This window comes from Xyrauchen texanus, chromosome 42 (genome assembly GCF_025860055.1).
Source record: "Xyrauchen texanus isolate HMW12.3.18 chromosome 42, RBS_HiC_50CHRs, whole genome shotgun sequence".
In the NCBI taxonomy this organism is placed as follows: Eukaryota; Metazoa; Chordata; class Actinopteri; order Cypriniformes; family Catostomidae; genus Xyrauchen; species Xyrauchen texanus.
This window is the reverse complement of record NC_068317.1, coordinates 30,595,806-30,622,213: the sequence shown is the minus strand read 5'-3', so window position 1 is coordinate 30,622,213 and position 26,408 is coordinate 30,595,806. Positions and strand designations below refer to the sequence as shown.

Here is a 26,408-nt window from a genome sequence, read left to right as displayed (position 1 = left end):
GTAGTTGATTTTAATGTACAGTTATAAAAATGAGGATTTGTAATTAAGATAAATATATTGGTAATTGGATGATTAGATGTAACCATAGGCTGTCATATTTTTGCACAGGATCAATTAAATATGAAAAGAAAGGAAGAGATGTATTTCTAAAGGGAGAGTTCTTTTTAAAGAAGCACAAACAGGCAGATCAGGTACAAACAGACCCCAGCCCTTGCATCACCACTGGACCCCAGAGCAGCTCCCTAGCTGAGGCTAGTCAGAGTCAGTGTGGTCAGACTTCAGGACCACCAGCAGGTCAGAGCATCTACCAGACACAGGCAGTCACATGCCAAGTTCTGGAATTTACATTGAGATGATTTTGTCAGATTAAAAGGATAGTTCAGCCAAAAATAATATCATAATCATTTACTCACCCTCATGCCATTCCAAACCTGTATGACCGTCTTCTGCAGAACACAAAAGAAGATATTTTGATGCATGTTGGTAACCAAATTTTTTTGGGTTCCCGTCGACTTCCATTGTATTTTTTTTTCTATACTACGGAAGTTGATGGGAACCAAAACTGTTTTGGTCACCAACATGCTTAAAAATATCTTCTTTTGTGTTCTGCAGAAGAAGGTCAGTCATACAGGTTTGGACGTTTAAAATGCTGGTTCATGTGTGTTCTTGTTGTTGATGGCTGTGGCATTTATATTGTGATTATACACAAATTGTTCTTGTGTTATAAAAAGATGTATGAAGGGATGACACAGAGACCTCTTGTTCTGAGAAAGACAGTGAGCCAGACCTGTCAGGAGATGTTCAACACTTATAAACACTTGTAAATTATTTCCTCTCTGTAAGAACTGTGTGAAAATATTTTATGTATTTGTTTGTAAATGTGAGTTTTTTTGTAACTAAACTCAGTATTTAATGTAACAGACACATGGTACTGTTTCTTGTCTCCTTGCTACTTAAGCTTTATTTTCTGAAAATATTTAAGATGTTCAACACTTGTAGACAAGAGTGACCCAATACTTTCCTCTATGTGAGTACTGTGTGTGTGTGTGTGTGTTATTACTATCAATACCAGAAAAACAGCTTGTAAATCATACATACCACATTTTATTTATTTTATTTACATTTATATATTTAAGTGGTGGATTTGTTTAGGGGATAGAAAATACAGTTTGTACAGTATAAAAATCATTATGGAAATTCCCCATAAAACATGGAAAACCAACATTGTGTGTGTGTGTCTGTGTGTGTGTGTGTGTGTCTGTGTGTGTGTGTGTGTGTGTGTGTGTGTGTGTGTGTGTGTGTGTGTGTGTGTGTATGTGTGTGAGCAGCTGCAGTATCTGTCAGTGTATCAGTGCAGTGTGACTGACAGAGGTTTTTGTACGACTCTTTATCACTGTGTGAACACATAACTGTCACTGATCTCATGTACACTCTGACAGTAATAATGTCCTGCATCTTCAGTCTGGACTCCACTGATGGTCAGAGTGAAATCACTTTTAGATCCACTGCCACTGAATCTAGATGGAGTTCCGGTGTAGCGGTTTGTTGCAGCATATATGAGGAGTTTAGGAGCTTCTCCAGGTTTCTGCTGATACCAGGCAAGAGGCTGATTACCCCAACCCTGATAAACTTCAGGACTGGTTTTACAGCTGATAGTAAATGTGTCTCCAAGATGAACAGATTTCACTGCAGGTGTTTGAGTGACTGTCACTGCACATCTGGATTCTACATTAAGACAACAAAATAAAAACTGTAAATGTTCAGCTAAACTGTTTCATTTCATTCAGGACACACATGATCAGTCATATAGTGTAGAATGAGATATTTTAATGTGTTCTTACCTCTAAAACAGTAGCTAGTGAACATCCAGATAAAGATGCTGATGAAAGTCATGATTGCTGTGGATCTAGATTCTGGATGAAGAAGTTCTCCGTCTTCAGTTTCAAACTCACTGAACTATTAAAAACTCCCAGACAACTGAAGCATGTGCTGCCAATGCAAAGTGTGTTCATGTAAATGAGTGTGATGGTCACGTCAGATAATGCAAAAACAAAAGTTAGATGTTCCTTATGCAGGAGTTTGCATCTGAAAAATGTTACATGTGTCATATTTGTCTGATGCTAAACGTCTCTGATAATTGAATGCAGTATGAGAGAGAGCAGCATCAACATAAGAGACAGTAGAATTATCACCATGTTCAACATGATGAATGAGGTTAAAGGTCAGAAGTCAAAGGTCATCTTTTTGTTTTAAATAATGTCGACATTTTAAATGTGTAATATTCAATCTGTGTGTCACTATTTAAAGTGTCTTTCTACTTACAGAGAGAATTACATGAAGTATTTGATCAAGAAAGTACTTTGGTAAAGTTTGACATGTTTTAAAAGGTTTTGAGATGTTAATAGTTGAGAAAGTTGCATTTACTGTAAATGTAAATAAAATCTCTTGTGTTTGAACATGTTCACTGGAGACAGAGCTGCTCTATTCTGAGAGAAACACAATCATTCAACTCTGACAATGCAAATGTGATTTTCACCTCACACTCTCAGATTCACTGTTTGATTGGTTCAATGATCTGAACTGGAACACACCAGTTTCACTTCTGCTCTATTGAGTCGTTTGACAGTTATGAAGTTATTTAAGTGACATCTTCATAAAACATATGCAACTAATAAACTGCACCAGCTCATCTGTAACACGAGATGAAGACTTTTTTCTGTACTGTAGGTCCACAAGGTTGGACAGATTTTGTAATGGTGGAGAGCACCTGTTGTGACATCTGATCATATTATGGTCTGTTCAAAGATCATTCGATGGTTTGTCTAATAGCAAACACACACTCAAAGTCTCTCATTATGTTGTTCGTGCTGTGGAAGGTTTAAAGGGATAGTTCACCCAAAAATTTTAATTCTGTCATAATTTTCTCACCCTCATGCTGTTCATGTTCATGGTTTCTGTAAGTTTCAGGATAAATAATCCCTATCATACACGTCACTGCTGGTTTTACAGTTTATTGGACTTCTTGTCCTGGTTGAGCTGCTGTTATTGAGGGACTCTGAGTGACTGTGACCTTCTAATTATAAAAGTTGTATATGACAAACCTCGAGCAAATGATGTGAGAGTCCAGATGAAGAAGGTGATGAATATCATTGTTGTTGTGTTGATGAAGATCGTGATTCAAGCAAGATAATGTGTACTGTTCAAATCAGCATGTGTGGTTCAATGCAGAATGTTAAGTTAATGCTGAATACGGGCTCAACTGTATCAATCGTTCCAATGTCAGTGTGCACACAGTATTTTCCTACTGCTACTCTCTCAAATCCAAAGATACATTTAGTGAGCTATGGTGGTGATGCCATACCTGTAAAGGGATGCTTGGAAGCTGAGATTGCATACGGTAATCGATGTACTCCAACAGAACTGTTCGTAGTAAATACCGGCACCGCGGTGATAGGACGAGACATGTTTGCGGCCCTAGAACTGCAGCTGTTAGATGGCCGTATTGTTACATCGCCGTGCTGCACAATAAATACATCTGACACACGTATGGAACCTGAGAAATTGGGTTGTGCAAAAGGATTCACACACTTAGTTAAAGTCCGTCCTGATGTGAAACCGGTACAGCAGAAGTTACGTCATCTTCCATTTGCAGTGCGTGAAGCTGTATCACAAGAGCTAAAACATCTCATACAACAGGACATGATTGAACCGATTGTTCTGAATGGGTCTCACCGATTGTTGTCACTAAGAAGAAAAACGGTAACATACAACTTTGTGTGGATTTGTGAGATCCAAATAGAGCAGTAGTGGTGGACAGTTTTCCACATCCTCACATGGAAGAAATGTTCAGAGAACTGTCAACAGTTTTTTCAACACTGGACCGTCAAAGCATCTATCACCAAGTATTGCTTCATAAAGATAGCCGCAGTCCATTCATTACTCATGAAGGCTTATTCCGTTACTAAAGAGTAACATATGGACTGGCGTCAGGGCCAAGTTGCTTTCAGAGACTGATGTCGACCATACTTAAAGGCCTTACAGGTGTTCAAGGACTTCGGATTGCTCAGTGGTCAGATAGACTAATGATGTTTGACTACGACATCAAGTACAAACCTGGACATGACTATGTTACAGCTGATTGTCTCGTTTACCATTACAGGGTAGTGAGCCTGGGCTGGAGGATGATGTGGAAGTGGTTTTGCTTACTTGAACCCTCACTGCTGTATCAGCTGATGAATTCAAGCAAGCATGTGCTGCCTGCCCAATTCATCATAAGTTACATGAGTTACTGACAACCAGATGGCCAAAATCTTCCAAGGGTCTATGTGCTGACCTACTGTCATACTACAGACTTGAGCTCTCTCTTCAGGATGATTGTGTGGTAAGAGGTACACACAGACTGTTAGTACCACAGACGTTGAGATCGTAGTTCATTGCCTTGGCTCATGATACACACCAAGGTATAGTGAGAACCAAGCAGAGACTCAGAGAACTATAATGGTGGATGCCCATGTTAAGACTGCCATCAAGTCGTGCATCACATGCCAATCACATGATATGTCAGCGGTCGTTCGCACACCACCACTCCAGCCTGTACCCCTTCCTGATGGGGCTTGGGAGAAACTTGCCATGGATATCATGGGTCCGTTTTGCTGTGACATTAGTGGATTATTTTAGTAAGTGGCCTGAGATTGTTTTATGACCCAGGTAACCTCTAAAACAGTCACTCAATTTCTCAATCAACTCCATAAGATGTTGATTAATGGAGAAAAATAACCTTGGGAGAAACCAGACTCACTGTGGGGGCCAGTTCCCCTCTGGCTAACATCATGAATATAATGTAAATATTGCTTATGTATAGTTAAAGTCATGGTTTAAAATGATTAAACTAAGTAAGTGTTAAGGGTCAGTGTTTAAACATCGATTATGTTTGAACTGTAAGATTAATGACTAATGTCTTTGAAGTCCATCCTGGATTAACTGCAGAAGTTAGATGCACATTGATGCAATTGTCCTTGTTAATTGTCTGATGAAGGCTTTTGTTGGCAATAGTTAGTCTATGCATTTCATTTCAAGATCGTAGTCCATCAATAGACTGAGGTGATGCAGGCTGAGATCAGGGATGTGAAACGCAGTTCAACCTGGCCGGTAATTTCGGTGAGGTTCTGTGTGGTCCATCCTAAATCCAAGGTTCAGACAATGGCATATGAAGTATCCCATGTCTTATGGTTGGAGTTGGCATCAGTTCATCCTCTGAAGTCCATCATAATACACTGAAGTGATGTTTGGCTGGCACCGGCTGCATTTAGTCATCATCATTCAGCGACACGTAGCAGTGGAGTCCAACACGAATCAGGAACGGTGCTGGATCCAGCCGGTTCTGGTGACCTCAGGATAGGAGTCCCGAAGTTGAGACAGGGAAACGAATAAAATAATATTAGCATAGATGCCATTCAATTTATTGCAGAGTTATAAATCACGATCAATGTTTCTGGTTTCTGGTTCCGGCAGACCCAACTAAAGCAGCCTAATTGTGGGTTGGAGGATAAATTAGGTGCATGTCTGACTAAATAGATGAGTCTTTAGTCTAGACTTAAACTGAGAGAGTGTGTCTGCATCTCGACTCTTTATTGTGTGATATGAGACAGTTGAGTTTGACTAATGGAGAGATGAGCTATGATCATATTCATCAGTTTACTCTGAGGCTGATCTCAGCAGTCATACTGACCTTATGAATGTTTCAATCAACTGTTCAAAACTCAATATCAATGATGCTGTTTGTGTCACACACATCTGCTCAGTGTTTGTGCTGTTTATCATCTCTGGAAACTTTCAGTTGATCACACTGAACTAAAGTCTACAGTGTGCCGATATATCATAATTCATTAAATGTATTCATTATTATAATTGTGTGTGTGTGTGTGTGTGTGTGTGTGTGTGTGTGTGTGTGTGTGAGCAGCTGCAGTATCTGTCAGTGTATCAGTGCAGTGTGACTGACAGAGGTTTTTGTACGACTCTTTATCACTGTGTGAACACATATTTACTGTTGATGTAATGTTCACACAGACAGTAATAATGTCCTGCATCTTCAGTCTGGACTCCACTGATGGTCAGAGTGAAATCAGTTCCACCACTTTGTCCATTTCCAGTGAATCGCTGAAAACTATCACCATACCGAGAATTTATGTAATATATGATGAGTTTTGGAGCTTCTCCAGGTTTCTGCTGATACCAAGCTAAACCATTGCTATTGATTCCAGGATCAGTTTTACACTTTATAGTGACTTCTTCTCCTGCAGTTTTAGTCACAACTTCAGTCTGAGTTACAGTGACTCCTCTGGATTCTGATCAGGAGAAAATAACGTTTGATGAAAATCTTTAAATTGACTGTATATGAAAGTCTTAAAAATCAGTAAATCAGTGAGAAGATTTCATTTGATGTTTACCTGGAATAAAAGCTCCCAGAATCCAAATAAAGATGAAGAAATTCATTTTTGTGTTTGTTGGTTTTGTATCTTGAAAAACAGCCGTGTGTTATAAAGTGTTTGACTCACAGTTATAAACACTCTCTGATCACTGAAGCGTGTGATGCCAATGCAAAGTGACTCTCTCTGGAAATACCCTCTTTGAGTAAAACAGACATCAATCAATAGAATTAATAGAGTTGATTTCTTCAGAGAGCTCTCACTGACATTATACAGTCTGGATTACTGTGAGAAAAACATACAAATAAGCACATTGTGTCATTGAGTGACCCAATATTATATATTCTCTTTCACATGTTGGAGTGTTTATAAAATCTTGAGGTAACAGTAAATGGTTAAACTGGTTTGGATCACTGTCCGCAATGGAGAACCCAGATTCCCCACAGACGACATGAAGAGATAATAAATGTTCATGGATTAAATGGAAATGAATGTAGACAATGACAGAGATTTCTAGAGGAATATTTCATCTCTGCTGGTCCATACAATGCTTGTGAATGGTGACCAAAACTTTGATGCTCCAAAAATCCCATAAAGGCAGCAGAAAAGTAATCCACACGACTCCAGTGATTAAATCCATTTCTTCTGAAGTCATATGATAAGTGTACTATTGAATACTACTGATCCATCTCTGTGTAATTCAACAGGGATTTTCTGTTTTGGAGCAGCACTTTCTCTCTCTTTGTCTCCCTCTGCTGGTGTTGTTTCAGATGTACAAGCCACTAATGAGCTTCATTATGAGGGATAATTAGTGGAGGCAGATGTTACAGGTTACTGAGACACTTCAAAACCCCTCAGTTTGTGTCTTTCCATGGAGAGAGGAAGAAGTGTTTGACTGTGAAGTGAATTGTAGTTCTTTGATATTGAGTGAAATTGTGCTGTGTGGTTGAGTGTATTGAAGTAAAGTGTGTGATTGTGTGTTCAAAACAAATAAGAATAGAAAGAAAGAGGGAGGGAGAATCTTCCCTTTATTCTTTTGAATGTTTTCTCCATTTTCTTGTGAGAAATGAGGAGTCGAGTGTCTTGAAGAAGAGCTGTCTCTCTATTAGAGTTAGTTTTGATATCGGTGCTCTTGACTCTCCTCAAGTCTTGTCTTCAAGAAACTTCCATTTGAGCGACTCCTGAAAAATCACTTTATCAACACACACTCGATCAAACAAGAGACTCCAGCACTAGATGAATCTATTTGAATACCTGAACAACATGTATGTTACATCACCTCTCCCTTTATATGAGCCTGTCCACTGTCTTTCCAGTACTTCTGTGACCTCTTAGTGGTTAAACTAAGTTTAGTTTTTTCATTAGCAGCATCTGGTACACTGTGTAACCAGCAGGGGCGGTCTACGTGGTGGCCAGGGGGGCACCGGCCTCCCTGAAATTCGATTGGCCACCCCAGGTGCCCCCTATAAGATGTCTTGTGATTGGTTCATTTTACGGCCAATCAGTTTATAGACTCTACTGAAGTTCGTGATTCAAAGATAAAGATTTTTTAAAAGCTTAATAAAGTCATCTTTATTGCCAAAAAAAGGATACAAATCACAAGTGACTTATCAAAATATACATAACAATTTTCTCAAATAACTACTGTTATCCTTCAACAACACAAACAAACAAGGTACATCAACAAATCTCTGAATATAACCTCAATTGTTCAGCCATAGGTTGAGCATAGCTAGTACAAAGAACAGAAAACACACTATGAACAAACCAATAATTAAATAGAAAAAAAAACAAAAATAAATAAATTGAAAAAATAAATAAAAAGGGACTTTTAAATTAATTTAAACGTATCCAAAAGAGAAATCAGTTTAAGGGCTTTCTGATTTTTAACAAATTTTAAAGGTTTGCACAAAAGTTTAACCTCATTCATCCAGTGATTAAAGTTGGGTTTAGATTTAAACTATCTACATTTATGAATGAAAAACTTTCCAAAACATAACAAGAAATTAATAACAAAATCACAATCTTTGTTTTCCAGACAAACACCAAACCTAATTAACTTCCACGTGAGAGGTGGGAGTTCAACCCTCCTAGACCTTAACCAATTCTGCACCTCACTCCAAAAGGGGCACCAGATCACAATCAAAGAAGACATGCTCTAGATTTTCAATATTTGTTTCACAAAAACACAATTATTCACATCAAAATTACATTTCAATCTTAAAAATTCTTTAGTAGGATAAATCTCATTTAAAATTTTGAAGTTCACCTCCTTAGCTTTAGGAGGGAGAGGAAAAGACAAATAATTTTTCCTATTTTTTTTATTTCAACTTTATCAAAATCTTTAAGCACATATTCCCGTCTAATTGGGTTTGGGTAATAAGCCTGTAAAAAAAAATTCTAATGACTCTATTTGTACATTATTTATCACAAAAATCACAACCTTCTAAGGAGAGCGGTCTCAGTACTGGGGAGATTTTGGAGTACAACATGTCTTCTTTAACCATTAATCTTATGGAAGTGGTATAGCTCTAATCATTCTATTAAACATATTAACGGTACATTTCTCACAAAACTCTCTATACAGTAACACATTTCCATTATCATCCAAGAAATGGGCAATAGCCCAAATCCCTTTAGATATCCATTCTTCAAGATATACAGATTTTCTGCCAAACTTTATATATCTACTATTCCACACTGGAGTGTTGTGAGGAGTGAAGTTATGTTTGAACAATAGTTTCCAATAGAGCAGCACTTGCTGATGGAAGGATGAAAGTTTAACTGGTGCACTCAAAGTCACAACATAACAGAAAGTGTATTCCCCCAGTTTGTTAAAGATAGTATTGGGGACAATAAACCAAAAAGAGTGGCTATTTTGAATGAAGGATTTTAACCATTTCAATTTCAAAACACCATTCATAATGTCAAAATCGATAGCATTCACCCCACCGTCTTCATATTTTTAATCATGTCCTCCTTTCTAATGTACTGACACTTATTTCGCCAAATAAATTTAAAATTCACCTTATTTATTAATTTAATCAATATGGGCAAGGAGAAGGCTGGATAGATGAGTCTGGACAAACTATCCATTTGAGATAAAAGAACCCTTCCAAAAAGTGTCACGATCCCTCTGCAGCATCTATTCAATATGGACTTTATCTATGTCATTCAACACATTTTTATTCTCCATAACATCTTTATCTTTAGAAATAATAATCCCCAAATATTTAACTTCCCTTTTAATTTGTATATTAGATAATGACTGCAAAGGAAACTCATGCAGTGTTAACATTACACATTTGTTTAGGTTTAAATGTGCCCCGAAGCTTTAGAAAACTGGTTAATCGAATGTAAAGCTCATGGAATTTGATATTCATCCTTTAGAAACAATGTTGTATTGTCAGCAAACTGGCTTATAAGTATATGTCTATCCAACACTGAAATACCTTCAATACCATTATTTTTAATCAATATAGATAATAACTCTGCAACCATTATAAATAATAATGTTGAGCTTGCCAGTCACCACCGAAACAGAAGAATCCAGCTGTTTTAGTTGAGGTCTGCCTTCTTTCTTTTTCGACTGTTTTCCTCTCTTTCTGCTACTGTTTTTATTGTTTCTAAACTAAAGACTGTTCTTTAATATATTAGCAGAGCACAATGTAATGGTTCCATATTTTATTTTTAAACTGTGGTGTTTTCATTTGAACTGTTACAGTGCTAAAACTCTAACTCTGTGTTACTCAGCTTTTTGTAAATGAATCTGAAAGAAATGTTGAATGAAACACTATGATGTTTTGGCCAAACCATTTGAATTATTACAGTGGGGGAATAATTTTTTAATTATTATTATTTGAAAGAGATTGTGAATAAAACTACTATATATTGTAATGGCCAAACTAATTAAAAGAAAATAGTTGACATCATTTCTGCTTCTGGGTTTTTAAAATTGCTCATTATTAAAATTGCTTTTATTTTATAAACTTGTTAGTTTTATGAAAACACTAAATATAATAAACACTGGCTCTCAAATTTAACTTAATGGATATATACAGGGATGACAAAAAACTATTTATTACTACATTTGTTTACAAGTAACTTTATTCAATTTAAAAAACAATAAAAATCAATAGGATTTACGTAATATACTGTAGAATTTAGCTTTTTTTTTGGTCACTGGCGGCCACCCCATTTGGAGGCAGTGCCCCAGCATTGCCCCCATTGAAAATGCTCTAGACACGCCCCTGGTAACCAGAATATGAACAAGTTCACCTTTGCACAAGTCTATTATCTTTAGCTTTAAAGTGTCTTAATGGAGATCCCTGTGGTGGACACCATGATGAAGGCAATGTTTGCAGCCTCATCTTTCATCAACTTCTCATCTAGTTCATCTCTGTGGTTCTTGAGTAATGCCTTTTCAAGTTTTGCCATGGTCCACATTTCTACAGAATCATGATGTTCTGATCCGGTTCCTCAAACCTCTCATACAGATGTTGGAGCTTTATAGGAGGTTTTTTCATTTGCAGCATCTGGTTCACTGTATGGCCAGAAATATTCAGAAGCTCCCTTTTCCCAAGTCTATTACCTGCTGAATCAATGTTTTGCACTTGGATAGGACATGGTCCCTGTGTTTGTCTTCTACGGATTCTTCTATTGGCTGGACGTCCACTCATGTCACACAGAAGAGATCCTAGATTTCATTAACAAGTTCACTTAATCTGCTGTTATTTACTTGAGCTCTAATGAGTCTGTTCTGACTGGAATTTTCCTAAATGAGACCAAACATGAACGCCTCAGACCATGTTGAACAGACTAATCCAAAATAATCCCTTGATACATAAACTTGTATTATTCATTCACTTTCAGTTTTGTGGCCTGTTTTGTCCCATGTACTGTATGACACAACTAATGCAGCCTAACTAGAAACGTGACCGTTTAAGTCTAAAGAGACGTTCACTAAACAGAGTGTGGGAATGTTCATTAGTGCAGCTCCGTTAGACATTTAGGGTGCTGTATGTCTTTATATTTGTACGGGACAGAAATTCAGTTTGGTAAAGTTTTTGTACTGTGTGAGAGTGACAGAAGGAAATATTTTTTTAAATTGACGTATTTAAAGATATTAAATGAAATATTTATGAAAGATGCAAATACGAGTTGAACTCCTCAGTTTCTCTCTGTGTGTGTGTGTGTGTGTGTGTGTGTGTGTGTGTGTGTGTGTGTGTGTGTGTGTGTGTGTGTGTGTGTGTGTGTGTGTGTGTGTGTGTGTGTGTGTGTGTGTGTGAGCAGCTGCAGTATCTGTCAGTGTATCAGTGCAGTGTGACTGACAGAGGTTTTTGTACGACTCTTTATCACTGTGTGAACACATAACCACTGATGTAATGATAACTCTGACAGTAATAATGTCCTGCATCTTCAGTCTGGACTCCACTGATGGTCAGAGTGAAATCACTATCAGATCCACTGCCACTGAATCTAGATGGAGTTCCAGACTGCAGTTTATCAGTCAGATAAATGAGGAGTTTAGGAGCTTCTCCAGGTTTCTGTAAGTACCAGGCTAAGCTGGAGCCATAAGTACTATCCCAGTAGACATCACTGCTGGTTTTACAGTTTATTTGAACTTGTTGTCCTGGTTGAGCTGTTATTGAGGGACTCTGAGTGACTGTGATCTGTCCATCACACTCTGAAACACATGACACAATAAACACAGAAGTTTTAATATCTCAAAAATAGTTATTTGACACCTGAAGATGAAAATTTTCTCAAGTACAATTCATGTTAGTTTGAATGTGTAAAATATAGAGACTATTAGCACTGAAATAGATTCTCACCAGCAGTGAAAAGCAGAAGAGAGCAGATAATGAGAGCGTGTGCTGTCATCTTTACTGTGAATGAGTGAGAACTGAAGGAACAGTGATGTTGGTTTGACAGTCCTGACTAACAGACAGTCTGATATTGTGCTTTAATCAGAGGGGCGGGACATTCAAAACTGTTTCCTCTCACCAGCAAATGTGACTGTTACAGGAGAACAGCAGCAATGACAAACAATTCATACATGAAAATACACAAATTATTGACATCTTTATTTCTGATTTATTAAATACATTTCAATCAGTGGAACTTCTCTGGATTTTTCCTCATTGTGGATATTTCACGAGCATTCAGGAGATCAAACTAAATCAAATGAGTTATAGAGTCAGTGCATCACTCTTAGAAAAAAGGGTTCATTGGGGTTCTATATAGAACCATAGGGTTCTTTACTCAACTCCAAAGAACCTTTTATGCTAAAAAGGTTCTATAATGACAAGAAAGAACCCTTTTGGCACAAAGCTTCTTTAGGCTATTATTCATTCATATATTACATTATTCTGCAACATTTTGTATTTGTAATTAAATTATTGTTTATTAAACTGTTGTAGTAACTTAATATCACATTTTAATCATGCTGATTGAGGAGAAAAACTGAAATGGCACTCTTCGGTGTGATATTGATTAACTACATAAAATGATATAAATATATACATTGTCTAACCCCCATATCTTGAATTATGTGATCATTCACATGCATTTATAAATGCATTTGAATACACTGAATAATGCAGTGAAAGAATGCACTCAAAATGCACACCCGCACTAGTATAACTAGACTTCATCATGTAACTTTACATTATAGATGCGTGCACTCTGTAGGCACGATTTGTTTAGTTTTTGAATTAGCCTATACTTGATAACGTTAAAGCACACATCGTTAAAACAAAAAATACGATATTATCGCAGACGATAGCTGTATCGCACACCCCTATATTGACCTTATCGTCATCATCATCATCATCATCATTATTATCATCATAACAAGAAATTACTCAGTACAAAAACAAGCATAAGGGCTCATTCTAAGCCATTTATAGCTGAATAGGCGCTCGTCTTACTTAGCCTTGTTTGCTGCTCTTACATTTCATTCTTTGTCATTTATGTGAAATTATTGTAGGCTACCGCAACTAAACAATTTTGCATTATGGATTTAATTTTTTTATCTGTTGAAAAGCAAACATAAACAAAAAGAAGTAATAAACTCATTATTTTCATTAATTTTACAAAGTAAACTATTTGTTTGCATTTGCGCGAGCATATTCACGCAGCGCTGTCTCGCGAGTGCATGCACGCGCGTTTTTGAATTCCAACGGTCGAGAAGAGACTGATCCCTGTCTCTGGCGTCTGCTGATTTCAATTGATGGACTGACGGAAATATTGTTGTGGTAAGTCAGAGAAATACATCGATTTTTTTTAGTAATCTACTCGTTATAAGCTTTAAACCCATTAGTAATGAAGTTGTCAATGTTTCAACAGCGGATTTAACGTTACACTTTAAACAGGAAAGAGCCTGAACCGCGACAGTGTCACAAGTTGCCTTACATCGGTAAGTTTGTTGTGCTTGTTGCAAACTGTTAAATGTGTGTTTTCTGATCCTAAGCTTAGTTTTTAACTGTATGAATGATTATTTTATATTCAAGTCAAGTGGTGTCAAAGGAACTGGAAGCAGGCCAGGGTACGGCTGTATCTATAGCACACATAGCTTAAAGGGAAAGGGGTCATATAATGGTACATGCACTTTTTCAAGTTGATTGTACTGAAATGTGTGTTGGCTGTGCCTGTACACAACCATCCTATTATGATAAAAATCCATCCAGTGTTTTTGTTTTAATCTCCTTATATATTTTCCCCTGCCTCAAATCGAGCCGTTGGACGCCCCTCCCAGAATTGTTGATTGACAGCAGTGTTTCAACACAGACCCGCCCTCGCTCGTGAGCGAGCTGTCAATCATAGTCCGTCATCATTGTTGATACACTGGAGCAGAATGGCGCCTAAGCGATTGTTTTTGAGCAAGTTTCTGTGGTTATGATTGAGTTGTGTGTGCAACCTAGCCAGTGAATTGGCCCTTACATATTCATGCCAGTGAATTGGCCCTTACCACTGTGGTACAAAATGGTCAGTCACATCCCTAATTGTTTGGAAGAAAGTATGCAAAGGCAGTTAAACATGACTAAGGCTATCATTCTGTTTTTCACCAAAGAAAAGTCATGCAAATTTTGGGCAAAATGGGGTTGACTAAATGATAATTTTTGATGGAATTTTAACTTTTGGGACTACTGTATTCTAAGTTATTTCACAAATAATTTGTTTTTCCAACTTGTAGGAATCAGTAAAGCCAACTCCGACTATAGTTTTTCCATGAAGCTTCAAACCCCCTCCATGCAAAAAGAGCCAGCATCAATATGGAGGGTGTCAACATTTTGTGAGCGCAGAAATGGATGTGATGGAGGCAATGGAGTGCCTCTTTGCTGCTTATTTCGTATTATACCCCAAGCACATCACTCACACGATGAATTTTGTTGAGCACTACCTGTTTAAACTCTCCAGCAGCCAAAAAAAACTGTCTGTGCCAGTGCTCAAAATGTATCATCAATTATCATAATACTTTGATATGTCATGAATAGTGCTAATGTAAATATGAGGTGATTGATGTTATTCTGAAATGCTGATCTGAATTTTAATCTATGTATTCACATTCTTTATGAGTGATATTAATATGAATTTGTATATTTGAAGTACTTCTATATCTGTATATTTCCATTGTGAGTTATATTAATATGTATTTGTAGTTTTGAGGGACTTGATGTTGTTCTAACACTAATGGGAATTTAGATGAATCTGTATATTTGCATTATTTATTAGTGATAGATTAATGTAATTTTGTACATTTTATGGACTTATTTTGTAATATGTAGGTGAAACTCTATTTTCATTATTTATGAGATATTTTTTAAATGGTTGATGTTTTAATGTTGATTTGTTGATCTGATATAAATAAATTACTAGTTCTATGCACTTTGGGTGTGCTTTTTTTCAGTATTCATGGGTGACTTTTTTTATGTGAATTACATTTTTACATTTTAGGGTCTTGATGTTTGTCAATAATATGAAATATTTAATCCGGAAAGGACAAAACAAATGATAATGAATGAACCCCTAAAAGGTTCCATATAGAACTTTTTTCCTGGATACAAAGAACCCTAAAGGGTTCTTTTGATTGAACCCTTAAAAAGGGTTCTTTATAGAACCTTTTAGGGGTTCCAAATACGTAGCGCCTGATAGAACCTTTTAAGGTTCTATATAGAACCTTTTCTTCTAAGAGTGATAAAAACTGTTTATTACAATGTAATATATATGTTATAATGCAATGTTGCACTTTTGAATGAGTTGTTAATGACAGTAAGAAGTGAAAGTGTGTTTGTATGTGTGTTGTGTAAAGATGTGTTTGTGATCATGTGTTTAAAGTGCAGTTAGTGAAGCGCTCAGAGGTTTTTGTGCAGCTGTTCTATTAGTTTGTATCACTGTGGTGGACTTTCGGCAGCGGCACCAGACTGGATGTTGGCAGTAAGTAAATCATCAAATCATCCTTTTAATGTTTCATATGTTTTATAATAATGTTGAATGTGTGTTTATAATAATGTTGAATGTGTGTTTTATAATAATGTTGAATGTGTGTTTATAATAATGTTGAATGTGTGTTTATAATAATGTTGAATGTGTGTTTTATGTATGATTGTAACACTATGATTTGAGGGATTTGTCTCACTTTTTTTAATTGTTTTGGTGAAATATTTTTCTGTTTCCAACTTGTGACCAAACCAGAAAATGTAGCAAAAAACTCCCTAATTTTGTGATTTTTTATTTATAATTATTTTTGCAATACCTGATTAGACTCATTGAATAATTTGTCTGTTTTCAGGATATTAATGTGAAATTTTAAGACACTTTGTGTAATTTATTGGTGAATTTGTTGCTAGTACAGAAGTGAGATGTGATTCAGTTTTTGTTGCTGTTCATGATTTAAATTTCTCACATTATCAAGAGTTCATAAAAATGCTCCTTCAATATGAAATGTTTATTAATGTAATATGGAAGATATAAAGTATTACTAATTTCCATCAAACTATCTGTTAAAAGTTCATTATTGTTCAGAATATTTTGTGTGGTACTGTTGAGGTCGAGGCGATTTTCTTTTTCATTGTTTCTTAATGTAAAGAGAAATATATGACGGAAAAACATTCTTCAACTTTTGTGTAAATCTATCTGCAAACATACAAATTTATTGATCCGACCGTCAAACTGACATTTATTATTAAGTACTCTATCATTACAAAAATATCTATCAATGTAATTTATTTAGTTTTGAGCTGGAGTGAGAAATCTTTTCATTTTTCTAATTTGTCTTTTGTGTATTTGTCAGGCAACACTCCTCCTGCCGTGAGTGTCCTGCTGCCCTCCAGTGAAGAGATTTCCACAAAGAACACAGCAACACTGATGTGTGTGGCCAACAAGGGCTTCCCCTCAGACTGGAGCCTGAACTGGAAGGTGGGCCGGGAGCAGCAGGACTGAGAAGAGCAGTGCTGGGGTCCTGCAGAAGAAGCGGTCTGTACAGCTGGAGCAGCAGTCTGACTCTCTCTCAGGACGAGTGGATGAAGGCGGTCACAGTGAGCTGTGAGGCCACACGGCAAGGCCAGACGTCAGTCATTAGAGAAGTGAGGAGAGATCAGTGTCCTGAGTAGATCCTCTGATTCTCTTCTGCTCTTCTCACTCATGTCTCACATGGAGACTAACAGTGACTTCTATTCAGACAAGTATATGTGTGCTTTTGTTCTTCTGCTGTTTTCTCTTGTCAAAATTCAATAAATGAAATAATATTCAGTAAAGTTTCTGTCTTTTGTATTTGAAAAGTTGATTTATTCACATTATTTGGGTCATTTGCCAGTTCAGTTCACACACTTTATAAATAAACTTCACTCAATGAACCATGAAAACACCTGCAGAGACTTTATGAAACAAACTAGTAATTATGAGTTTATTATGCTATAAATATGTTTTTGAGGACACCCCTAGTGTCCCTGTAATTAAAACTGTAATTAAAAACATATTAAACAATATTCAAGTTCAAGTTTATTTATGAAGCACTTTAAAAACTACAATGTTGATCAAAGTGCTGACCATTAATATCATAAAAAATAACACAATATTATTAAAACACTTCAGTCACCATTTAGGACCTTTAACCAAAGTGTCTTTTACGAACAGAGAAACGTTTGAATTATGGGACAGTTGTGAAAAGGTGCGATTGCTGGTAAAACTAAACTAGTAAAATTATGTTTTGAACATGTTCACTGGAGACAGAGCTGCTCTATTCTGAGAGAAACACAATCATTCAACTCTGACAATGCAAATGTGATTTTCACCTCACACTCTCAGATTCACTGTTTGATTGGTTCAATGATCTGAACTGGAACACACCAGTTTCACTTCTGCTCTATTGAGTCGTTTGACAGTTATGAAGTTATTTAAGTGACATCTTCATAAAACATATGCAACTAATAAACTGCACCAGCTCATCTGTAACACGAGATGAAGACATTTTCTGTACTGTAGGTCCACAAGGTTGGACAGATTTTGTAATGGTGGAGAGCACCTGTTGTGACATCTGATCATATTATGGTCTGTTCAAAGATCATTAGATGGTTTGTCTAATAGCAAACACACACTCAAAGTCTCTCATTATGTTGTTCATGCAGTGGAAGGTTTAAAGGGATAGTTCACTCAAAAATGTTAATTCTGTCATAATTTTCTCACCCTCATGCTGTTCCTGTTCATTGTTCCTGTAAGTTTCAGGCTAAATAATCACCATCACACACATCACTGCTGGTTTCACAGTTTATTGGACTTCTTGTCCTGGTTGAGCTGCTGTTATTGAGGGACTCTGAGTGACTGTGACCTTCTAATTATAAAAGTTGTATTTGACAAACCTCGAGCAAATGATGTGAGAGTCCAGATGAAGAAGGTGATGAATATCATTGTTGTTGTGTTGATGAAGATCGCGATTCAAGAAAGATAATGTGTACTGTTCAAATCAGCACGTGTGGTTCAATGCAGAATGTTAAGTTAATGCTGAATACGGGCTCAACTGTATCAATCATTCCAATGTCAGTGTGCACACAGTATTTCCCTACTGCTACTCTCTCAAAACCAAAGATACATTTATTGAGCTATGGTGGTGATGCCATACCTGTAAAGGGATGCTTGGAAGCTGAGATTGCATACGGTAATCGATGTACTACAACAGAACTGTTTGTAGTAAATACCGGCACAGCGGTGATAGGACGAGACATGTTTGCGGCCCTAGAACTGCAGCTGTTAGATGGCCGTATTGTTACATCGCCGTGCTACACAATAAATACATCTGACACACGTATGGAACCTGAGAAATTGGGTTGTGCAAAAGGATTCACACACTTAGTTAAAGTCCGTGCTGATGTGAAACCGGTACAGCAGACGTTACGTCATCTTCCGTTTGCAGTGCGTGAAGCTGTATCACAAGAGCTAAAACATCTCATACAACAGGACATGATTGAACCGATTGAATCGTCGGAATGGGTCTCACCGATTGTTGTCACTAAGAAAAAAAAAAACGGTAACATACGACTTTGTTTGGATTTGCGAGATCCAAATAGAGCAGTAGTGGTGGACAGTTTTCCACTTCCTCACATGGAAGAAATGTTCACATAACTGAGGGGGGCAACAGTTTTTTCAACACTTGAGCTTCAACGCGCCTATCATCAAGTATTGGTTCATGAAGATAGCCGCAGTCCATTCATTACTCGTGAAGGCTTATTCCATTACTAAAGAGTACCATATGGACTGGCGTCAGTGCCAAGTTGCTTTCAGAGACTGATTTCGACCATACTTAAAGGCCTTACAGGTGTTCAATGTTACCTTGATGATGTCTTTGTTTCAGGAAAGACTGTTGAGGAACACGACAGGATCTTGAACGCAGCAATTCAACATCTTGAAGCAGCTGCACTTAAACTGAACTTGGAGAAATGTCACAAGACAGACAGAGCTGTCATTTTTAGGGAACACAATTTCAGCTGAAGGACTTCAGACAGATGCTTCTCATGTTCATGCAGTTTTACATGCACCACGTCCGACTGATATTCCCAGTTTACGCTCATAATTCATACCTGACTGATGCAGTGATTGAGCCTCTCAGAGCATTACTTTGAGGATCTTCTTCGTTCACCTGGACATCTGATGCACAGACCAGTTTTGAGCAGGTTAAAGACCTCATAATTAACAGCCCTGCATTGTCGCTCTTTGACCCTGAGTTACAAACTATCATTACAACCAACGCCTCTAACTATGGTCTGGGCGCTGTTATAACTCAAATGCACAGGGACGGGTCTGAATAGACTGTTGCTTTTGCATCACGCACCTTGACACAGGCAGATCGCCAGTATTTTACAATTGAGAATGAAGCGTTAGGGTGGCAAAAATTTACCAAGGGTCTATGTGCTGACCTACAGCCATACTACAGACTTCAACATGAGTTCTCTCTTCAGGATGATTGTGTGGTAAGAGGTACACACAGACTGTTAGTACCAGAGATGTTGAGATCGCAGTTCATTGCCTTGGCTCATGATACACAGCAAGGTATAGTGAGAACCAAGCAGAGACTCAGAGAACTATAATGTTGGCAGGGGATGGACGCCGAGGTTAAGACTGCCATCATGTCGTGCATCACATGCCAATCACATGACAAGTCAGCGGTCGTTCGCACATCGCCACTCCAGTCACTCAATTTCTTGCAACTGTATTCAGCTGTGAGGGTAACCCGAAAGAACAAATTTCAGATCATGGATTTCAGTTCATGTCATATGAGTTTGAGATGTTTCTGCAAAACTGAAGTATCATCCATCGAACGTCCTCTGTGTACTACCCTCGTGCAAATGGAGAAGTTGAACGCTTTTAATCGACTAAACCTCACATTTACAGGCAGACAGAAGGTCACTAATGTATTTCTTTAGGTCACTAATGTATTCCTTTACAGGAAACCAATGTAAAGTAGCTAAAATTGGAGAAATGTGATCCCTCTTTTTAGTTCCGGTAAGAAGTCTCGCTGCAGCGTTTTGGACAATTTTCAGGCAAGAGATCACAGTTTAAGGCAGGCCAGAGTTTAGGGAATTACTGTAGTCCAGGTGTGATGTTATGAGAGTTTGGATTACAGTCTCCAAATCTTTCGTAAGTAGAAACTGTTTTAATTTTGCAACCGATCTCAAGTGAAAGAAACTTCCCTTTACCACAGTACTGATTTGTTTCTCAAAATTTTGTAACATTTTCGCAAATTTAGAAATTCATTTTGCATTTTTAATGTCCGAAAAAGAGGACGTACGGTCACCCTAGATGAAGGTTGTTTTATATATTGATGAAAATTGTATTTCTGAGCGTGAACAACATTAAATAATTCAACAATTATATAAGAAAACAGTTGAACATCTTTTCCACCGTAATTATTGATCATAATATTATACTATATACACATGTATAAATGTTTAAATATAATATTATAAGTAGAGTTTGACGTTTAAGTCATTTTTACTCTCTGTTCTGTTTCAATATTAGAACATCCAACAAATCTTAAAAAAAGTAAATGACACAATTTCAGGGTTCAAGGTGCGACATTCATCAGTTCCTTCATTCAGCCGTACAGAATGTTCTCTAATGGGTTATTTCAGGTCTATATTTATCTTTTAAATTCAGATTCATTATTATTTCTTTCTTTATTTGTCATGATTATATTTGAATATTGTTCATAAATGTTTCAGAGAGGTTACTGATGGACAGAAACTGACACTGGTGAGAATTGCACCTGCTGTGTCTCCCCCTTGTGGTCAGAAATGTCAATTTAATGTATTCCTCCCTCCTGGGGTGTGTGTATGAGTCTGTCGAGTAGCCCATTTACAACTTGATGAATAATACATTAATGCACTCACAATATGCACTTTAAACTCAGCCATGTAGTGAATTAATATTAAAAGTGTAAAATCAACCCAAAAAGAACAATTGATGTTTTTTACTACACAGAAGCATTCGCCTTTTAACAGCTGTTGTGTAAAACGTGCTTCCTGAACATTCTGCAACACTGGATTGCATTTGTTGTAGGTGATGATGACATCATCAGTGGAAGTTAATTCATGAAATAATTTATCTATGGGACTCTGAAGTTTCCGGTCCAGCTGAAGTTCATCTGGTGACACTCCAGTTGTTTCCTGCACTGCAGAGTTAATGGAGAACATCAGCTCGGGAAGCTGTGCATCCCATTTCTTGTGGTTTTCTTCAACATAAGACGAGATCATGTATTTTAAGGTATGCTTTACCCGTTTCATCATATTGTTCTGGGGATTGTAACCTGAAGTGAGAGTGGTTATAATTCATTACATTCCACATCTGCAAATGATATTATGTGAACTATTTGAGGTGAATGTAAAAATGTGCTTGAATTGTATGTTGAAATGTTTAATTTAGTTTCAGTGACAGCACTCGAGCTGGTATAGACTCCAAACGTTTGTTCAAAACCTGATGATCATGTTATCCAGCATGATTTGAGAATGTATCAAAGAGCATCTTGTGTTCTTCAATGAAACGATGAAATCTGATCTTTTGCACAAACGAGTTGACATGTTTATTTGAAGTGTTGATGGTGTTACGATGGTGAACATCTGCTGATGGAGCGGCTCTATTCTGAGAGGAACAGAATCACTCCACCCTGATGATGCAAATATGAGTTTCACTGTTTGTGTGAAATGAGACAGTTGAGTTTGATTAATGGAGAGATGAGCTTTGATCATATTCATCAGTTTACTCTGAGGCTGATCTCAGCAGTCATACTGACCTTATGAATGTTTCAATCAACTGTTCAAAACTCAATATCAATGATGCTGTTTGTGTCACACACATCTGCTCAGTGTTTGTGCTGTTTATCATCTCTGGAAACTTTCAGTTGATCACACTGAACTAAAGTCTTACAGTGTGCCGATATATCATATCAAATCATCAACATTATTAACTATCTGATTTATGTTCCTTTTTCCATCAATCATTTTTCTGTTTCACTCTTTTATTTTCAAACAAACAACAGTGTGACAAATACGGTTTACTTCACATTATTCTTTCAATTCAGTTTAGAGGAGAAGAGAATGAAAACTTACATTTGAACTTTTCTGAAAAACTAAATTAATTAAATATATTAATTATTATAAGTGTGTAGTGTGTGTGTGTGTGTGTGTGTGCGCATGTGTGTGTGTGTGTGTGTGTGAGCAGCTGCAGTATCTGTCAGTGTATCAGTGCAGTGTGACTGACAGAGGTTTTTGTACGACTCTTTTTCACTGTGTGAACACATAACTGCCACTGATCTCATGTTCACTCTGACAGTAATAATGTCCTGCATCTTCAGTCTGGACTCCACTGATGGTCAGAGTGAAATCAGTTCCACCTTGTTCTCCATTTCCACTGAATCGCGGTAAATTTTTATCAGAGAGCTCATTAACTCCCCATATGATGAGTTTTGGAGCTTCTCCAGGTTTCTGCTGATACCAATTTAAACCCCAGCTATCTATTCCAGGATCAGTTTTACACTTTATAGTGACTTCTTCTCCTGCAGTTTTAGTCACAACTTCAGTCTGAGTTACAGTGACTCCTCTGGATTCTGATCAGGAGAAAATAACGTTTGATGAAAATCTTTAAATTGACTGTATATGAAAGTCTTAAAAATCAGTAAATCAGTGAGAAGATTTCATTTGATGTTTACCTGGAATAAAAGCTCCCAGAATCCAAATAAAGATGAAGAAATTCATTTTTGTGTTTGTTGGTTTTGTATCTTGAAAAACAGCCGTGTGTTATAAAGTGTTTGACTCACAGTTATAAACACTCTCTGATCACTGAAGCGTGTGATGCCAATGCAAAGTGACTCTCTCTGGAAATACCCTCTTTGAGTAAAACAGACATCAATCAATAGAATTAATAGAGTTGATTTCTTCAGAGAGCTCTCACTGACATTATACAGTCTGGATTACTGTGAGAAAAACATACAAATAAGCACATTGTGTCATTGAGTGACCCAATATTATATATTCTCTTTCACATGTTGGAGTGTTTATATAATCTTGAGCTAACGGTAAATGGTTAAACTGGTTTGGATCACTGTCCGCAATGGAGAACCCAGATTCCCCACAGACGACATGAAGATATAATAAATGTTCATGGATTAAATGGAAATGAATGTAGACAATGACAGAGATTTCTAGAGGAATATTTCATCTCTGCTGGTCCATACAATGTTTGTGAATGATGAGCAAAACTTTGATGCTCCAAAAATCCCATAAAGGCAGCAGAAAAGTAATCCACACGACTCCAGTGATTAAATCCATTTCTTCTGAAGTCATATGATAAGTGTACTATTGAATACTACTGATCCATCTCTGTGTAATTCAACAGGGATTTTCTGTTTTGGAGCAGCACTTTCTCTCTCTTTGTCTCCCTCTGCTGGTGTTGTTTCAGATGTACAAGCCACTAATGAGCTTCATTATGAGGGATAATTAGTGGAGGCAGATGTTACAGGTTACTGAGACACTTCAAAGTAGTATCTGCTGAGTAGAATCAGAACAAGTGATGCCCAGATCACAAATAAATCATTCTATTGAGTCGATTCTTTTCAGCAAATTGGCCAGACAGGTTAGCAATAAGGTGTGAATCGATTGGCTATTCAGTCCCATTCGTTTGTTGATAAAGTGGAGATTTACCTGCAGTCAACTATAGACTGCTTTTTGAGAGGTATCTTTGGGAAACTTCCATTGGTGCCATGTCTTTTTAATAAGGGGTTGTTCACACCAAACACGTTTTTGCATCCACCCATGCTGTTTTTAGATGTAAACATGCTAAACAGATGTTTTTGACCATTGCATTACATATTAGCATCTCACGCAGGAGTGCCACAATTATTTAAATGCATTTGTCAAGCTAAAAAGAACCTCAACTGATAAAAACGTGTCTCGAGACACCTGTGTTATACTCTTTTCCCTGATGGCACTCGTACAACACCAAAATGTCTCTTTACTGTGTGTGAAGACATCTATTTTATGATGTTTGCTCATCTGCAGTACATCTATAAGACGTGTGTAAAAAGTATGTCTCGGATGTCAATAAGACATTCGGAAAATGAGACGATGATCTTTTTAACATGTTTAGCAGATGTTAGATGATTTCCAGATGAAAAGATGTAAAACAGACATCTCGGAGACATACATGTGCTATCTGGGATTGTTGAATGCTACACACACTGAAGAAAAGATGAAATCTTGCACTCTTAAATGCTTACTTGATTTACAATGAGTGAAATATAGTTGTGCAATTGAGGAAATTGTTAATAAATTGAATGTAAATGTTTATATCACTTTCTGCATAAATATTGTCATATTTAATACATTATTGTTGTTTTAGTTCTTGTACATTTATACTGTATTTTGGAAAGCAGAAATGATAAAATAATAGATGAGGTTTATTTGATATGTGCCTATAGTTTCTTTTTCTTTTTTAATCCCATTTTCTCCCAATTCCCACTACTTAGTAGGTCCTCGTGGTGACGCGGTTACTCACCTCAATCCGGGTGGTGGAGGGCACGTATCAGTTGCCTCCGCTTCTGAGACCGTCAATAAACTATCTATTGAGATATTTATTATTGCTCTAATGAGTCTGTTCTGACTGGAATTTTCCTAAATGAGACCAAACATGAACGCCTCAGACCATGTTGAACAGACTAATCCAAAATAATCCCTTGATACATAAACTTGTATTATTCATTCACTTTCAGTTTTGTGGCCTGTTTTGTCCCATGTACTGTATGACACGACTAATGCAGCCTAACTAGAAACGAGACCGTTTAAGTCTAAAGAGACGTTCACTTAACAGAGTGTGGGAATGTTCATTAGTGCAGCTCCGTTAGACATTTAGGCTGCTGTATGTCTTTATATTTGTACGGGACAGAAATTCAGTTTGGTAAAGTTTTTGTACTGTGTGAGAGTGACAGAAGGGAATATTGTTTAAATTGACGTATTTAAAGATATTAAATGAAATATTTATGAAAGATGCAAATACGAGTTGAACTCCTCAGTTTCTCTCTGTGTGTGTGTGTGTGTGTGTGTGTGTGTGTGTGTGTGTGTGTGTGTGTGTGTGTGTGAGCAGCTGCAGTATCTGTCAGTGTATCAGTGCAGTGTGACTGACAGAGGTTTTTGTACGACTCTTTATCACTGTGTGAACACATAACTGCCACTGATGACGTGTACACTCTGACAGTAATAATGTCCTGCATCTTCAGTCTGGACTCCACTGATGGTCAAACTGAAATCACTTTTAGATCCACTGCCACTGAATCTAGATGGAGTTCCGGTGTAGCGGTTTGTTGCAGCATATATGAGGAGTTTAGGAGCTTCTCCAGGTTTCTGCTGATACCAGGCAAGAGGCTGATTACCCCAACCCTGATAAACTTCAGGACTGGTTTTACAGCTGATAGTAAATGTGTCTCCAAGATGAACAGATTTCACTGCAGGTGTTTGAGTGACTGTCACTGCACATCTGGATTCTACATTAAGACAACAAAATAAAAACAGTAAAAACTGTTTAATTTCATTCAGGACACACATGATCAGTCATATAGTGTAGAATGAGATATTTTAATGTGTTCTTACCTCTAAAACAGTAGCTAGTGAACATCCAGATAAAGATGCTGATGAAAGTCATGATTGCTGTGGATCTAGATTCTGGATGAAGAAGTTCTCCGTCTTCAGTTTCAAACTCACTGAACTATTAAAAACTCCCAGACAACTGAAGCATGTGCTCATCTGTAACACGAGATGAAGACTTTTTCTGTACTGTAGGTCCACAAGGTTGGACAGATTTTGTAATGGTGGAGAGCACCTGTTGTGACATCTGATCATATTATGGTCTGTTCAAAGATCATTAGATGGTTTGTCTAATAGCAAACACACACTCAAAGTCTCTCATTATGTTGTTCGTGCTGTGGAAGGTTTAAAGGGACAGTTG

The 26,408-nt window shown here is 37.2% G+C and overlaps 1 long non-coding RNA gene and 4 gene segments (V, D, J or C); 1 reads left to right on the top strand and 4 right to left on the bottom strand.

The window, feature by feature from the left end:
- Nucleotides 1–1,156: 1,156 nt before the first annotated feature.
- LOC127635117 (Ig kappa chain V-III region ABPC 22/PC 9245-like) lies at nt 1,157–1,942 on the bottom strand. The segment is given in 2 exon segments: nt 1,157–1,725; nt 1,842–1,942. Coding segments are annotated over 2 exon segments (387 nt in total).
- Nucleotides 1,943–6,021: 4,079 nt separating this feature from the next.
- LOC127635040 (Ig kappa chain V region 3368-like) lies at nt 6,022–6,516 on the bottom strand. The segment is given in 2 exon segments: nt 6,022–6,344; nt 6,447–6,516. Coding segments are annotated over 2 exon segments (369 nt in total).
- A 5,172-nt stretch (nt 6,517–11,688) lies between these two features.
- Nucleotides 11,689–18,335, bottom strand: LOC127634750 (immunoglobulin kappa variable 4-1-like). The segment is given in 2 exon segments: nt 11,689–12,111; nt 18,284–18,335. Coding segments are annotated over 2 exon segments (381 nt in total).
- LOC127634751 (uncharacterized) lies at nt 13,606–14,995 on the top strand. Its single transcript, XR_007969404.1, has 3 exons — nt 13,606–13,684; nt 13,776–13,845; nt 14,623–14,995. It is a non-coding gene; the product is annotated as an uncharacterized LOC127634751 (long non-coding RNA).
- Nucleotides 18,336–25,612: 7,277 nt separating the features above from the next.
- On the bottom strand, nt 25,613–26,154 carry LOC127635039 (Ig kappa chain V region K29-213-like). The segment is given in 2 exon segments: nt 25,613–25,947; nt 26,054–26,154. Coding segments are annotated over 2 exon segments (387 nt in total).
- Nucleotides 26,155–26,408: the final 254 nt, after the last annotated feature.